Genomic DNA, 16,155 nt, shown 5'->3' with positions numbered 1-16,155 from the left:
AGGTATAATTTTTGGACTTAGTATTTGTTGTGAGAACGCCACGGAGCCTTAACATCTGTTGACTCTTCTTGTTGATACATTTACTTAGATTCCGCAGAAAACAGTTGCATAACTAACTACCTCAGACATATTCTTAATGTTTTGGCGGACGACATGTTTGAAAAATGATAACCTGCATTTTTAGGCCATACCTATATGTATTACTATGTAGGTATAAATCCAAAACTTCAGCGTAGGAAGATATTTAAGCTATTGAAAATTGGAATTGTTTAAACTGACTCCACGAGACAGGATAAGGCCTGGCCTAGTGTGGCGGTCATATTAGGTTAAGTAAACCATATGTATGTATCATTTCTGGTAAATAAATTTTTTGTTGCCGCTATAACAACAAATACTAAAAACTGAATGAAATAAATTAAATAAATATTTACGTGGGGCTACAATACAACAAAAGTAATTATTTTACCGTTTTTTGCGTAGTGGTACGGAATCCTTCGTGCGCGAGTCCGACTGGCACTTGTCCAGTTTTTTGATAGGCAAAGTGAGGGGGGCAAGTGAGACTCCCGTACCACTCGGAGTTGGTGCGGTGTAGGCCAAAAAATATTGCCTTGGCTTGCTAATAATTTACACTTATTAATTTTAAATTAAAGGAAAAATGGAAATTTCACCGCTTCTCTACGCTTCGAGACAAACCTTATTTAAATGTTACAACAGTGATAGTCTACTTATTAATATTGAAGCAAAGTAGGCCCATTTTACGATACGTTCCGCCATCTACTCCCGTTCTCGGAAGCTTGAATAGCTTGTCCAACTTTGTGGTGACACTTTTATTAATTAAAAGCAGTGCTAATAGAGCAGGGAAAGCGGGCCAGGTCCCGAGAATAGAAAAAACGCGTTCCTATCTAGAAGTATCGAGCGATCATTTTATCAATGTACTGTAGGGCTTGTGTTACGTGTTCAACGCTAAAATCGTAATTTTGAACAATAAGGGGTCATCCATTAATTACATCACACGTTTAGGGGGAGGGAGGGGGTCAAGAAAATGTGACATATTGTGACATGGGGGAGGGAGGTGACACAAACTTTGTGACGTTACTTTAACTTCATCAGTAACCGAAAATTTATTTAAATTATTATATTCGCTATACATTTAAATAACAAGTTTTTAAAACGATAATCGTTTTTATTCGTTTAATTTTCTTTCCTAAGCACTTTTGGGTTATAAAATTACTAATATTTATATCGTCAAAAATATTTTGATAAAATATTAATAATACTTAGGTACTTACTTAATTCGATTTGGCGATTTCGTGAAAAAATGCGACGTCACACTAGGGAGGAGGGGTTTGCCAAATGTGACCAAGTGTGACAAGAAGGGGGGAGGGGTCAAAAAACCTAGAAATTCGTGTGACGTAATTAATTGATGACCCCTAATGCTACAGGTAGCTAAAAGTACATCCGTTCGACCCCAATTTTGGGGTTTGCCATTACATAAGCCGCGCGTGGCGCTCGGCCATATCTGTGCTGATCGTAACAGACGCGTTTTGTTAGAGAGTGAGTGCTCTGTACCTAGTACTAACTATTATTTATTCTGTGACCCTGGCGAAAATACTTAATAAATCGCCTGTAAAAATTGATAACCAGTGACAGAATAGTAGAACGGATTCCTATGCGATGCGAAGGAATAAGAAACAACTAGATAAATTAACTCAATTTATTTGACTAGTTCGGTATATAGGGATAATATGAAAGTTTAATATTTATTGTACGGAGCGAGCTCTACATATATCTGGGAACCTAGCCAACATAACAATCGTTGATAGAAAACATTGGAACTTATATAATGTACAGTCATCTGCAATAATATGTTACACAAACGAAGGCCGCAAAAATATCTGACACGATCTTAATATTTGTAGAGCCGTAAGAGCGGCGCGTCACATATTTTTGCGGCCTTCGAAGGGTACCTATGCAGGTGACTGTACGGTAATAGTGTTGTGTTTTCGTAGCGTCTGTCATCATGCAGTAGGTATAATGGTAACATTCCATTCCTAATCGCAGCTGCTACCGGTACTGAACGCGTCGCTGTCATTGTCAATTTCCATAGTAAAATGAACAGTAGTGCAGCTGTCGTTGGAAATGGACTGTCACCTTAACCCCGATACATTTTTTTTCTTTTGGCGATTGTCAAACTTGGCTTGGCAATAACCGCTTCCATAATACGCTTGCTGGTATGTTTAAAGAGGCGCGGGCAGATTGGCAGCCAAGTTCTTGATGAGCTCGTCCATATGTATGATGTTGGAGCGCGCCTGCTGAGCGATGCGGCCTTCGGGCAGTTCCGGGGGCTCGTGCTTCAGCAGTTGTACGGATTCCAGGAGGATTCGCCGGGATTCCTGCAATACATATATTTATTATGTATAGGCCCCAGTACAGTGTCACACAATGTTATACCTATACAGTGCCGGATTAACCAATAAGCAAAACAAGCACGTGCTTAGGGCACCACGTTCAGGGGGGGCACCAAAATGCCAGGTTGAAAAAGGTGAACAAATTTTAAAATTTGTCACAGACACATCGTTTTCACCACACGATTTTTTTTAGCTGTCCAAAAGCTAATTAGCAAAAATAATGGCGCGTAATTCTTTGGGAAACAATCGGTAGCAGTAGAAGAGACGTGATTACATGCATAGATTCGATTTCAACCCACTCTTTTGCGGTTCGGCGTTAGGTCTTATGCGAGGCCTTCTGCTTTACGGCAAAGTTGATCTTCTGCCTTAATTACACTTTGGCGTGGATCCAAATCCAAACTTTCCTTTTTCGCAGCTGGACCTACTGCCTTGCTCACACTTCGCCAATTCAATTCACTTGGTCAATTCCAAGCTCTGCTTTCTTGCATCTTTTACTTATGCATGAAAACAACCTTGCTGAGACCCTTAAATATCGAGCCCTTTGCGAAGCTAGGCTGATAGAAAACTGTCACATCCCTTCTCTGTATGGAATCCTGGATTCCCGCCTGGTTGGGACTAAAAGTAAAATTGCGTTTTTTATATCGAAAAATTTTCGCGCTCGCTTCGCTCGCGTTTTCAATTTCTTTCTAAGGTATGATAAAGATGACATTTGGGTGCCGACTGCAGCAACATTACTCTGTTGCAACGTTACTGCTGCAGTACTGTCAATTTCCGTGATAAAATGATGTGATTTATTTCCATACTAAAAGTAAAAATGTACAACTGTCTATCATATTGCGTTTTTATATCGAAAAATGGTCTAGAAATGCTTAGGGCATCAAAATATCTTAATCCGGCACTGTACCTATAACATTTTATTACAGCCATTTTGGGAGCCAGTACACAGTGGTCAAGGATGGTCCATGACAAGCCATCGCCATTGTGTGCAGCGGGCACACTCAACGAGACATGACACTATTCAACGAGACATGTCTCATACATATAAAAATATTTTTTACAGTACATATGGTGCTATTTTCCCGCACTTGTGCGTAAAATAAAATGTATTGTACGCCTGAAAGGTAGAGTCTGGTGAGACTAATGGAGTAGCAATTAATTTAAGCTTATGTAACCCATTCTCAACATACATTAATAAATTTCATTTCATTTCATTTCAAATAGCACTTTTAAGGGCCATATGTACTGTAATAGTACATTTCGATGCTAGTGCGGAAGGTATGTCATTACTTCACGAGTACCGAGATATCTTGCCACGAGCCGCAGGCGAGTGGCAAGACTCGGGACGAGTGAAGAATGACATTTCCGCACGTGTATCGAACGACGTTTTTTAATACAGTTGCGAAAAAATAAGAAAAACATTGTTAATCGTACACTAAACAAAAGTGGTAACAGTGACAGCTCGGTTAGACGTCGTCTTTAAGTATATTATATCTATGGGCGTTTGGCAGCTATTCCGTTCCATTCAGTCAACTTATTAAGAACGGAATTTTCAGTATTGAATATTAAAAAATAAACGTGTTATAATGATGAAGAGGTAGGTAAGTACCTAATTAAATATGAAATATGTAATATTTTTCGTATTCTTACATTAACGGTAGGTTTTTATGCTGATTACGACGTTTAAAGGAAACTAATATTAACACTCATCAATAAGTAGTCGTGAATTGGAACAAATATAAATTTAAAAAAATTGGAAAAGTAAAAAGCACTAGTTCGAGATAACCAACTCTCCGCACGCTAAACAGCTACGTAAAGTAGCACTTTTTGAGCAACTGTATTAAAAAAAGTTGTACGATACACGTGCGAATAGGTAATTCGCAACTTGTGTCGATTTCCTCTTTTCCGCACTTGTATCGTAAATAACTATTTTTGGCACATTGCTAAGCTTGTACACTCTCTAAATCTGTGCAATAGACCCTAGAGCGCGATAGGTACTTGACGTGACACAAACATTTTTAACATTTTAACGCGCTAAAAATAATTCAGACTTCAGAGTTTAAAAGAGTTCAGGCCTACCGAGACATATCCAAGCATGACCCCAGGACCATCAGTCATGGACTTCCTCCGTCCAGTCTCTGCCACTGCAGCATGTAGCTCGAAGAGCAGGGTGCCCCGCAGGCGGACCTCCGCTGGAAAAATGCAATTTAATAATAATTCAGCCTATATACGTCCCACTGCTGGGCCTCCTCACATGCGCGAGAGGGCTTGGCCTATAGTCGCCACGCTAGCCCAATGCGGATTTGGGACTTCACATACACCTTTGAATTTCTTCGCAGATGTATGCAGGTTTCCTCAGGATGTTTTCCTTCACCGAAAAGCTAGTGGTAAATATCAAATGATATTTCGTACATAAGTTCCGAGAAACTCATTGGTACGAGCCAGGATTTGAACCCGCGACCTCCGGATTGAAAGTCGGGCAGAGGAGAAGTTTCTTAAGTTGCGAAACTTCTATGAAGAATATTCACTCGGCCACCACCCCTTGGTACTAAAATTCAATTTAAAGATGAAAATTGGAGTCAAAAGTATACCACTACAGAGTTGAAACATGCTGTACTTGTTAGGTACCGAACATACCCAATGTAACGAAATTAAAATAACGTTTTAACTTTCCTGTCAACAAATCAAAAACAACGTAGGTACACTCTAAAAAATGAAGACCAACTAAGAGCAGTTTCTTCTTAGTTGACGTTAAGTTAATTACAACAATTACGATCTTATATAAATCAATGAAAGCTGATTACTTAAAACAATAAGTGTATCTGTGATTAAACCAATAAAGTAGGTATTGATTAATCCTAACAATTGTATACCTTGCATCTATTATTAACTTGTTGACATAATTATGTAACGTAGGTTGATTCAATAAATATCAAGCTTAGTTGATCTTACTAGGGTCAATTAGTTACCATAATTCTTTTTCATGTATATATTGAACAAGATCTTAGTTGGCTCAGTTACATAGCAATAGTAAGATCAATCAGAATTACCTTATTTGAAATGTCGAAGTCCTTGTTAGGCTCGTATGGAATCAAGATGCTTGATTACGACTATCAAAATATTGATAGGGCCAACCAAATTTTTTTTAGAGTGTAAATATTTTAGTTGGGTTCATTTGCTCACGAAGCGCCTGGTGGGCATTTAATAACGGCTACCGTTTTGACGGGGCACTTAAGACTTTTTAAAAGTAGGTAAGCATAAATGAAAGTGACGCTATGAAAAGGACAAACAATAATAGCGCCTTATCTTGTATTCCTACTAAAAGTTCCATAAGACCATTCGGTCATTATCAGGTATATATAGTAGTATCTAAGGTAGTTAAACATGCACATCTGTGGTTTCCATAATGGGTCATCTGCTAAGCATGATATCTATAAGCGGAACGTAATACCTACAATATTTCTTCTAACAAACTGCCCTTTTATTATACCCACCATGAATGGAATGATTTACACGCCCCCTTTCTATTTGATTTAATCAACATTTTTATTTGAAAAAGAAACATGAGTCACTCTACAAAATGGTCTACTTTCTCGGGGATGTGACGCGTATGACAGCTATCTTTTAATAAAGTATTATATACAGCTGAATTTAAAGCTAAGCTAATAAACGTTATTACACCAAATATTGCCTTCTTAGCCTTATCAGAGGTGTTAATAGCGTCATATTTTTCTGGAATGCCCCACATACCTACACATTCTAAACATCTGAGTTATCAACGAATACAGTATGTGTCTGACCATGGGGCTTTAATTCCAGGGCTTGATTTTACTCGCTAAACTGAGCTACTTTTACTATGGGACCAACCCTAAAATCGGGGAAAATTTTTTGGCTTTTCCATAGAAAACGTCGACAGCTGATCAGCCAAAATGTATGCAAAGTTAAAAAAAAATTCGGGATTTCGGGGTTGCGGATAAAAGTAGCTCCGTTTAGCGAGTAGAATCGAGCCCCGGATTTAAAGCCCGATGGTCAGTAACATCCTGTATAAAATGTGGTACTAAACTGGAAACGGTACAGATGCACATTCTCCTGGCCGCGTAGCCAAGATGCCAATCGCTAACGCTCCGTAGCGATCGAAACGCAACTGTCACTGTCACACTAATGTGGAAGAGTGATAGAGATACATAACGCTTTTCGTTGTCGAAGCGATAGCGATTGTAACCTTGGCTAGGCGGCCTGGAGTTCTTGCCAATCAGCTGGGCTAGAGCTAGTTATAGGTACAGTTAGTAGTGAGGGTAGAGGCAGGTAATCTTGTAAAAACGCTTTTATTACCAGGGGCCAAGGTCTCAAGTAGATCAGCAATGCCACGACAGAGCTGTCTTCAGTAGAAGCCTGCCATCGCTCACTGAAGCCAAACCCAGCTCGCTCTCCTGCTGAGCTAGAGCTAGTGATACAGTCAAGTAGTGAGACAAGAGGTATTAGGTGCTGCTTTCAAAAACGCTTTTATTACCAGGTGCCAAGGTCTCAAGTAGATCAGCAATGCCACGACAGAGCTGAGTCTTTAGTAGAAGCCTGCCATCGCTCACTGAAGCCAAACCCAGCTCGCTCTCCTGACCAATCAGCTGAGCTAGAGCTAGTGATACAGTCAAGTAGTGAGACAAGAGGTATTAGGTGCTGCTTTCAAAAACGCTTTTATTACCAGGTGCCAAGGTCTCAAGTAGATCAGCAATGCCACGACAGAGCTGAGTCTTTAGTAGAAGCCTGCCATCGCTCACTGAAGCCAAACCCAGCTCGCTCTCCTGACCAATCAGCTGAGCTAGAGCTAGTGATACAGTCAAGTAGTGAGACAAGAGGTATTAGGTGCTGCTTTCAAAAACGCTTTTATTACCAGGTGCCAAGGTCTCAAGTAGATCAGCAATGCCACGACAGAGCTGAGTCTTTAGTAGAAGCCTGCCATCGCTCACTGAAGCCAAACCCAGCTCGCTCTCCTGCTGAGCTAGAGCTAGTGATACAGTCAAGTAGTGAGACAAGAGGTATTAGGTGCTGCTTTCAAAAACGCTTTTATTACCAGGTGCCAAGGTCTCAAGTAGATCAGCAATGCCACGACAGAGCTGAGTCTTTAGTAGAAGCCTGCCATCGCTCACTGAAGCCAAACCCAGCTCGCTCTCCTGACCAATCAGCTGAGCTAGAGCTAGTGATACAGTCAAGTAGTGAGACAAGAGGTATTAGGTGCTGCTTTCAAAAACGCTTTTATTACCAGGTGCCAAGGTCTCAAGTAGATCAGCAATGCCACGACAGAGCTGAGTCTTTAGTAGAAGCCTGCCATCGCTCACTGAAGCCAAACCCAGCTCGCTCTCCTGACCAATCAGCTGAGCTAGAGCTAGTGATACAGTCAAGTAGTGAGACAAGAGGTATTAGGTGCTGCTTTCAAAAACGCTTTTATTACCAGGTGCCAAGGTCTCAAGTAGATCAGCAATGCCACGACAGAGCTGAGTCTTTAGTAGAAGCCTGCCATCGCTCACTGAAGCCAAACCCAGCTCGCTCTCCTGACCAATCAGCTGAGCTAGAGCTAGTGATACAGTCAAGTAGTGAGACAAGAGGTATTAGGTGCTGCTTTCAAAAACGCTTTTATTACCAGGTGCCAAGGTCTCAAGTAGATCAGCAATGCCACGACAGAGCTGAGTCTTTAGTAGAAGCCTGCCATCGCTCACTGAAGCCAAACCCAGCTCGCTCTCCTGACCAATCAGCTGAGCTAGAGCTAGTGATACAGTCAAGTAGTGAGACAAGAGGTATTAGGTGCTGCTTTCAAAAACGCTTTTATTACCAGGTGCCAAGGTCTCAAGTAGATCAGCAATGCCACGACAGAGCTGAGTCTTTAGTAGAAGCCTGCCATCGCTCACTGAAGCCAAACCCAGCTCGCTCTCCTGCTGAGCTAGAGCTAGTGATACAGTCAAGTAGTGAGACAAGAGGTATTAGGTGCTGCTTTCAAAAACGCTTTTATTACCAGGTGCCAAGGTCTCAAGTAGATCAGCAATGCCACGACAGAGCTGAGTCTTTAGTAGAAGCCTGCCATCGCTCACTGAAGCCAAACCCAGCTCGCTCTCCTGACCAATCAGCTGAGCTAGAGCTAGTGATACAGTCAAGTAGTGAGACAAGAGGTATTAGGTGCTGCTTTCAAAAACGCTTTTATTACCAGGTGCCAAGGTCTCAAGTAGATCAGCAATGCCACGACAGAGCTGAGTCTTTAGTAGAAGCCTGCCATCGCTCACTGAAGCCAAACCCAGCTCGCTCTCCTGACCAATCAGCTGAGCTAGAGCTAGTGATACAGTCAAGTAGTGAGACAAGAGGTATTAGGTGCTGCTTTCAAAAACGCTTTTATTACCAGGTGCCAAGGTCTCAAGTAGATCAGCAATGCCACGACAGAGCTGAGTCTTTAGTAGAAGCCTGCCATCGCTCACTGAAGCCAAACCCAGCTCGCTCTCCTGCTGAGCTAGAGCTAGTGATACAGTCAAGTAGTGAGACAAGAGGTATTAGGTGCTGCTTTCAAAAACGCTTTTATTACCAGGTGCCAAGGTCTCAAGTAGATCAGCAATGCCACGACAGAGCTGAGTCTTTAGTAGAAGCCTGCCATCGCTCACTGAAGCCAAACCCAGCTCGCTCTCCTGACCAATCAGCTGAGCTAGAGCTAGTGATACAGTCAAGTAGTGAGACAAGAGGTATTAGGTGCTGCTTTCAAAAACGCTTTTATTACCAGGTGCCAAGGTCTCAAGTAGATCAGCAATGCCACGACAGAGCTGTCTTCAGTAGAAGCCTGCCATCGCTCACTGAAGCCAAACCCAGCTCGCTCTCCTGCTGAGCTAGAGCTAGTGATACAGTCAAGTAGAAAGGCAAGAGGTATTAGGTGCTGCTTTCAAAAACGCTTTTATTACCAGGTGCCAAGGTCTCAAGTAGATCAGCAATGCCGCGACAGAGCTGAGTCTTCAGTAGAAGCCTGTCATCGCTCACTGAAGCCAATCCCAGCTCACTCTCCTGACCAATCAGCTGGGCTAGAGCTAGGGAGACGTCTGTTAGGTAGTAGTGCCGAGGGTATAGGTAGGCGCTGCAGTGGTTTATGAACCTGGGAAAGAAAATGCCAAGTAATAATGTAACAAAAACATGGCGCATACAAGCCAGATTAGTTCTCTGAACAAAAACAGTTTTGTGCTAAGGACGTATGGTCTTAGCTAAGCAGCGGAGAAAAAAAAAACAACTTTACAAAAGTATTCTTGAGATAAGGTTGCTAGAAGTGTAACACTGGCACTGTTTAAAGGATGACACGCTAGACCGAGCCGGGGCCGGGCCGGAGCTTCATTTTCTATAGAAAGCAACATGTGATTACCGATCAGCCGTCATAGAAAATGACATGTTGGACGCCTCGGCCCGGGCAGAGCCCGGTCTAGCGTGAGTCATCCTTTAGGACTAAAAATGACTTCAAATTAAATTTTATCTTACCAAAGACGAGGTAGATACCTACTACCTAGTAAGTTTATGATCTTAGCCTGTCCGAAAAAAAAACAGAAAGAATACCTTTCACAAGCATCAGCATCTTCCTTCGGCATGATGCTGAGCTCCCTTCCAATATCCTGGAGCAACTTTTGCATAATGGCGTCAGAGACGGCGTCCTTGCAGACCCGGCAGACCCACATCTTCAAGAGAAAGAGTACCTTTCACAAGCATCAGCATCTCCCTTCGGCATGATGCTGAGCTCCCTCCCGATATCCCGGAGCAGCTGTTGCATAATGGTGTCAGAGACGGCGTCCTTGCAGACCCGGCAGACCCACATCTTTAGGAGAAAGAGTACCTTTCACAAGCATCAGCATCTCCCTTCGGCATGATGCTGAGCTCCCTCCCGATATCTTGGCGCAGCTGTTGCATAATGGCGTCAGAGACGGCGTCCTTGCAGACCCGGCAGACCCACATCTTCAGGAGAAAGAATACCTTTCACAAGCATCAGCGTCTCCCTTCGGCATGATGCTGAGCTCCCTCCCGATATCCTGGAGCAGCTGTTGCATAATGGCGTCAGAGACGGCGTCCTTGCAGACCCGACAGACCCACATCTTCAGGTCCAGGTTGCGGGTCGACGGGTCTGGGGATTTGGTCTTGTGCAGGATTGGGACGAGGAAGGTCTCCGGGAGGAGGTAGCCTTTGCAGTCCCTGTGGAGATGGATTGTTTTAAAATGTAATACAGAATACACAATAATATGTGTTTTTTAGACAAATGGATTTATTTTGTGAGACCAACATTTTAATTATAATTAGGTATACTTATTCTAAACTAAATATGGCGGAATAAAGCCTAAATTATAGATTTTAGGGACAGGTAAAGTGTACCTAATGGAAAACTCTGACCCCTATATTTTCAAATTCCTTCTTTTAGAAGTATTTTTTGATATGTGCATATAGTTATGTGTTTCACCAAACCGTGACCGTGACCAAACCATAACATAAAGGATGACTCACGTTAGACCGGGCCGTGTCCAGGCCGGAGCTTCCAGGGCTACTTTTCTATGACATGACAGGTGATCACGTGATGCTTTCCATAGAAAACGATGCGCCGGAAGCTCCGGTTCGGACCCGGTCTAACGTGAGTCATCCTTAAAGGATGGTTCCTAGTGACGTAAAAAATCTTCCTTTAACGCAATTCAAGAAAAAATTGCATATATTGTGGCTATGTGAATTATGTATTTACTCTATAAGCGAGTTTTTAAATGCTAAGTTTAGCAATAAGAGCTAGTTATAGTTTAATGTAAGAATTTACATTTATTTTAGTTATAATGCATCTTTATTTTGTGTGACTTCCAGCCACGAAATCTAGATTTTATATTTGCATGCTTAATTTAAGTAGAGTATGGACTATATAACTAATACTGTAACATCTTATTGTAACCCATATTCCGCAAATAAAAAATCATTCATTCATTCATACATTCATTCATTCATTCCTATTCATTCATTCACTCTAGAACGGTCCGGAACCGGGTAGAAGACTCCGACACTTCGTTTTCTATGAAAGTTGATCACGCTTTCTATACAAAATGAAGTGTCGGATACCTTGGCTCGGACCCAGACCGTTCTAGCGTGACTCAGCTTTTCCTTTTGGTTTTTCATTACTCGGGTAAAAAGGAAGTATGGTTATAGATCATAATTTATATTGTAGATACACTCAAACCAAGCTAACTGCGATTATGATACTATAGAACAGACTGTGTAAGTATTATTTCAAACGTCTAACACTTGCACAGTATGTTGCACAGTGTGTGTAGAATCGCTTGTGCACAAATCACGCGCGGTTCGATAGGGGGTGGGGGGCCGGGTCACGAAAAAATCACGATAGATCACGTTGGGGGAGGGGGGTATAAGGAAACCTCACGTGAATTTTTCGACAGTGAACGAAACTATGAAAAATAAAACACCTACCACATGAGTAGATACTTTTTCTCGGTTTCGTTAAACATAAATCTTCACTCTGCACTTCAAAATAGCGAGTCTATTTAACGAAAATAGAAAAATAAACAAAATTTTCTATATACAATTAAATTAGGTCGAATGATAAAATTAAAAAAAAAATACACGTGAGGTTGTGTAGGGAGAGGGGGGGGAGGGTAGCGAAAACCCTCACCAAATATCACCAGGAGGGTGGGGGGTCAAAAAGTAGCCGAAAACACCTCGCGTGATTTGTGCACAACCCCAAAGACAGTAAACTGTTGTGCCAAGTCATGCGTAGAATCAAAAATTAAATGCAGCGCAAATCAGACTTTCTTTAGAGTACTGTTATCTGTTAAATATAATTATCGTGATGGATGTGAAAGCAAATTAAGGAGACAGTTACAATTATCAATTACTTGAAGTAAATACGAAATTAATCCTAAAATAAAGTAATAAAGTCGCAAAAAAAGGAGACAGTTCGTTTTTATCTTAAAGCAAACAGTTTTGTGAAAAGTCGAAACACGAGTGAGACGAGTATACCTAACAGTGGGGTAATAATATTGCATAGTATGTCGGTCCTTTGAATGAGTAAAAGTTATCAGTCATTCACTGATTAAAATGTATGTTCCGGAAAGAAAAGAAATTTAGGTTTTCCCCTAGCTTGGATCTTCAGAACTACTGTAGCAGGGGATGCCACAAAAAGGTCTACATACATTCTACATACTTTGTCGGAGCAAAAATCTGTGTTTCTTATATACAGTTGAATTTAAAGTTGAGTTATCTAACGATAACTTTTTAGCTTTATTAGAAGTGTACAAAAATAGCCTCACGTAGGTACTAGAAGGTTTTCCGCACCGACTGAACTCTTGAAATTCCAAGGACGACAATTCCAAACCATTAACAACATGTACTAGCTCCGTTTTTGAACAGCCCTATGATTTATTTCTCAAAGTAAACTTCACTTACTTCTTTTTACATTTAATAGCGCTGTAATTAGTTCCGAGTTCCGTAGGGTCAGCGCAACGCGCGCACGCACATTCAAAGAACTTGGAGTCCGCGAGATGATGGCGTCGAGCTTCGGTGCCCCAGAGAGGGTCTGTGTAGCACACGGTGATGTGGCTGCCTGAGGGGATGTCCTGGCCGGCGCAGAGGACCTGGAGACCATGCAGTGGTTTAAAAATGGCCAAGTGAATAGACTGAATATATAGGAGAATGGCGAGTAATCGTACGGCAAGCGACATCTGTGCCTGATGTCAGCAGTTGACCACGACACTCTGCAAAGACGACTAAGAAGAAGAATAAACTTCCTTCCTTCCGCACTAAAAGTCGACGGTTTAAATTTCGGATCACGCCTAAGTCTAGTTTTACCTCTGGGTTGAATGGTCAGCTGGCAGACGTTTCCGCAAAAACCAATGCCGGCGCAATTTTTGGGATTACGTGGATAGTGCCCGGGCTAAGATGTAAACGACAGCGCCAATGCAAGTAAATACCTGTCATCACCGAGCCGGTTATTCTATGTAAGTAATATTTATAAGTTCATGTTTCTATGACAGGTGTTTACGTGTAATGTCTTTCGTGTGTGTATGTACATTGTATAGGTATAACTGACATAGTAATTGAGAATTGTCATCTCCCTTTATTTTTCATAAGTTCCATTCGCCTCTAAGTTATAAGACTTACAATCTGCCCATCAGACGTGAAGCTCTTATTGCAATTGGCGCGGCAGTTGTGCTCCACCATGGAGATGCGATCGAAGACTGACACATACTCCGGCTCCAGTAATGGGACTTCGTGGCCGTTTATCTGAAATAAGATGACACTGAGAATAAGATGAAAAGCTGACAGCTTCCGGCCTCGCTTAATATCTTGGTCGGGTGCGGAGGGAGGATTTAAGTTTTATTGAGGTTAAGAATTTAAGTAAATATTGAATACATTTTTATAGCCGTATGTAGTAACAATTAAAGGGATTTCGCTTGTGGGCCTCAAAAATCCCAGACTTTAAATGTTCAGATGCAAAAGATAGCTTCACGATTATAAAAATACTCTTGGAACACTTGGAATGACACCAGGAGCAGAATTCAGGGAGGTATAAAAGCAAGCAAGTGCTGGAGTGTGTTGCACTTACTTGAAAAGATTTCGGTGATCAGACCAGAGCCCACTCCTTGGCTTCGATGTCAAAGACGTATTTTCCAGGAATTAATAGTAGAGCGTGTAAGGTTTGGGTACTGGGTACCTACCTGTAAAATCCCGCAACACTTCATAATCTCCTCCTCACTGAACACCCCCTCCAACTTGAAGAACTTCCAGATAAACTCCGCGATCATCTTCCTATCATTCTGCCATTTGTCAGTCCCACGGCGGTCTTCGCAGTGTGACTCCAGGGCTTGGAGTTTCTCCCAGAGTTTGACGTCGTGGTCGCGCTGGTAGAGACAGCGGAGAACAGTGATACACTGGTAGTTTGGGTGCGGCACGCCGAATGATGATGATGGTATGGATACCTGGAATAAAAGTTGGAGATGGGTGAGACATCCGTACTAATAATAATATTATAAAGGCGAAAGTGTGTCTGTCTGTCTGTCTGTCTGGCTGTCTGTTACCTTTTCACGCTTAAGCCGCTGAAACGATTTAGTTGAAATTTGGTATACCTAGAGATAGTTTGACTCCCGGGGAAGGACACAGGATAATTTTCATGTCGGAAATCATCTCTGAAGAGAGTGCAAAGGGGGGTGGAATTGAATTGCCTAATAATTGAAGTAAGCAATGCGCGAATTTAATGATTGCTGTTAGGAATAGGATTCCAGGCGCTATACCTACTATAGCTGCTGTTACTAATTCCACGCAGACGAAGTCACGGGCAAAAGCTAGTAACAAACATTTTGAAGAAAGAAAGTCATAGATAGCGGAATTGGACATAGAATAAGAAACATATTGAAGAAGGGAGGACAAAAAAACTTTTCTCTTTGCAGTTAATTTTTATCTTTACCTTCTCCCCCCTTTTCTCGGTGTAGTGGCACTCTGGTGTATGCTCGTCTCGCATAGTGCAATCTTGAGAGCAGAAAGGCCAACCGCACAGCTCGCAGTCCACCGTTTTACCAGCTTCCAACAGCTTGTAGCAACCGAGACATACTGGTGGAGTCACCTGCAACAGTTTATCGTTACTAATATGTAGTTAGATTCATAGATTGGTATTCTCCAGTCATCTAACTGGAAAAGTTGTACAGCTGCAGTGCATAATTATTTTCCATCGTATTTTCACGGAAACGTACGAACGTGTCTTGCTATTTCAGCCAGTCACGCTACAAAACTTACTAACGTTGACTGAAGTAGCATGATAAATACAAACGTTTCCGAGAAATTACGATGGAAAACAATCATGCACTACACTTGTACAGGATATGGAACACTAAAAGGCTTAATAAGTATGCGGAAAGTTCTTAATCAGTGTATACTGATACATTTTCTGCTTGTAATGCTTTCTTGGGTGTGATAGTTTCTTACATTTACTGAGCATTTTTTCACCATCGTTAATTCTATCGAAGGATGTAAAGATTACTTAGGTACTTACTGTCTAGTAAAAGGAAGTTTTTACTTCACCACCACGTCATCGTCACCCAGACACGATGCCCTGGTCGCTTCAAGGAACCTGCTAAACTTCTCATCTCCCTGACCCTGACCCTGACTGGGGTACATCGGTGCTTGTGCTTCTATAGCTTCTAATACTAACTGATGTAACCTGTCATACGTTTTGTAAATGATGAAGGAACTTACTTGCGAAGGTCCAGTTATCAGAGGCTTTTCCTTCACCACAATATCACCAGGCTTGATATCCCTAGTGGCCTCCAGGAACCTTCCGACCTTCTCATCCTCCTTCACCCTGACTGGTGTACATTGGTGCTTGTGCTGTTTCCAGTGCTGCTTCTGATGCTCTCGAGAGCAGTAGTGGACTTCTTGGCAGCCGGAGCATTTTTGCGAGGACGGGGAGAGGCAGACGTAGCAGGAGCCGAGGGATTTCATCAGCTGAAACGTAAAGGTATCTGAGGGCCTACCGCGTACCACGTTCGACTAATGCCTCCCTGTCATACTTACGTACGAATTTACACGTGCGACAGAGAGGCAACATGTCGAACGTGGTTCGCAGTAGCCCCTCTGTTGTTCAAAGCCACTGTTGAACATTTAATATGCGACTAACATTGCTATTAAAAATTACAAGGCGTTATTGGCTCAGTTGACATTTTCCGTAGGTACAGAAAAAACTTTATCAGGCTTTTAATAAATTGTAAGTATG

At 41.9% G+C, this 16,155-nt stretch overlaps 1 protein-coding gene across 1 annotated transcript; it reads right to left on the bottom strand.

Moving 5' to 3' along the window:
- Nucleotides 1-2,181: 2,181 nt before the first annotated feature.
- On the bottom strand, nt 2,182-15,884 carry LOC134672586 (SET domain-containing protein SmydA-8). Its single transcript, XM_063530532.1, has 9 exons — nt 15,639-15,884; nt 14,854-15,009; nt 14,108-14,368; nt 13,551-13,673; nt 12,837-13,024; nt 10,383-10,598; nt 9,335-9,522; nt 4,485-4,597; nt 2,182-2,393 (listed from the first exon to the last, which is right to left on the bottom strand). The coding sequence occupies exons 1-9, from the start codon at nt 15,882-15,884 to the stop codon at nt 2,238-2,240; spliced, it is 1,647 nt and encodes a 548-aa protein (XP_063386602.1). The 3' UTR covers nt 2,182-2,237.
- Nucleotides 15,885-16,155: the final 271 nt, after the last annotated feature.

Source organism: Cydia fagiglandana, chromosome 17, assembly GCF_963556715.1.
Source record: "Cydia fagiglandana chromosome 17, ilCydFagi1.1, whole genome shotgun sequence".
In the NCBI taxonomy this organism is placed as follows: Eukaryota; Metazoa; Arthropoda; class Insecta; order Lepidoptera; family Tortricidae; genus Cydia; species Cydia fagiglandana.
The sequence above is the reverse complement of the archived record's forward strand: the minus strand, read 5'-3'. Positions and strand labels throughout refer to the sequence as shown.

Bases quoted from the DNA above. Each gene is read 5' to 3' on its own strand.
- LOC134672586 (XM_063530532.1), bottom strand. From the start codon at position 15,884: ATGAAATCCCTCGGCTCCTGCTACGTCTGCCTCTCCCCGTCCTCGCAA. The intron at 13,025-13,550 runs GTAAGTCTTATA...CATGGTCTCCAG, and splicing joins TCACGTCTGATGGGCAGATT to GTCCTCTGCGCCGGCCAGGA. The intron at 4,598-9,334 runs GTAATAAAAGCG...GCATTTTTCCAG, and splicing joins ACTTGAGACCTTGGCACCTG to CGGAGGTCCGCCTGCGGGGC.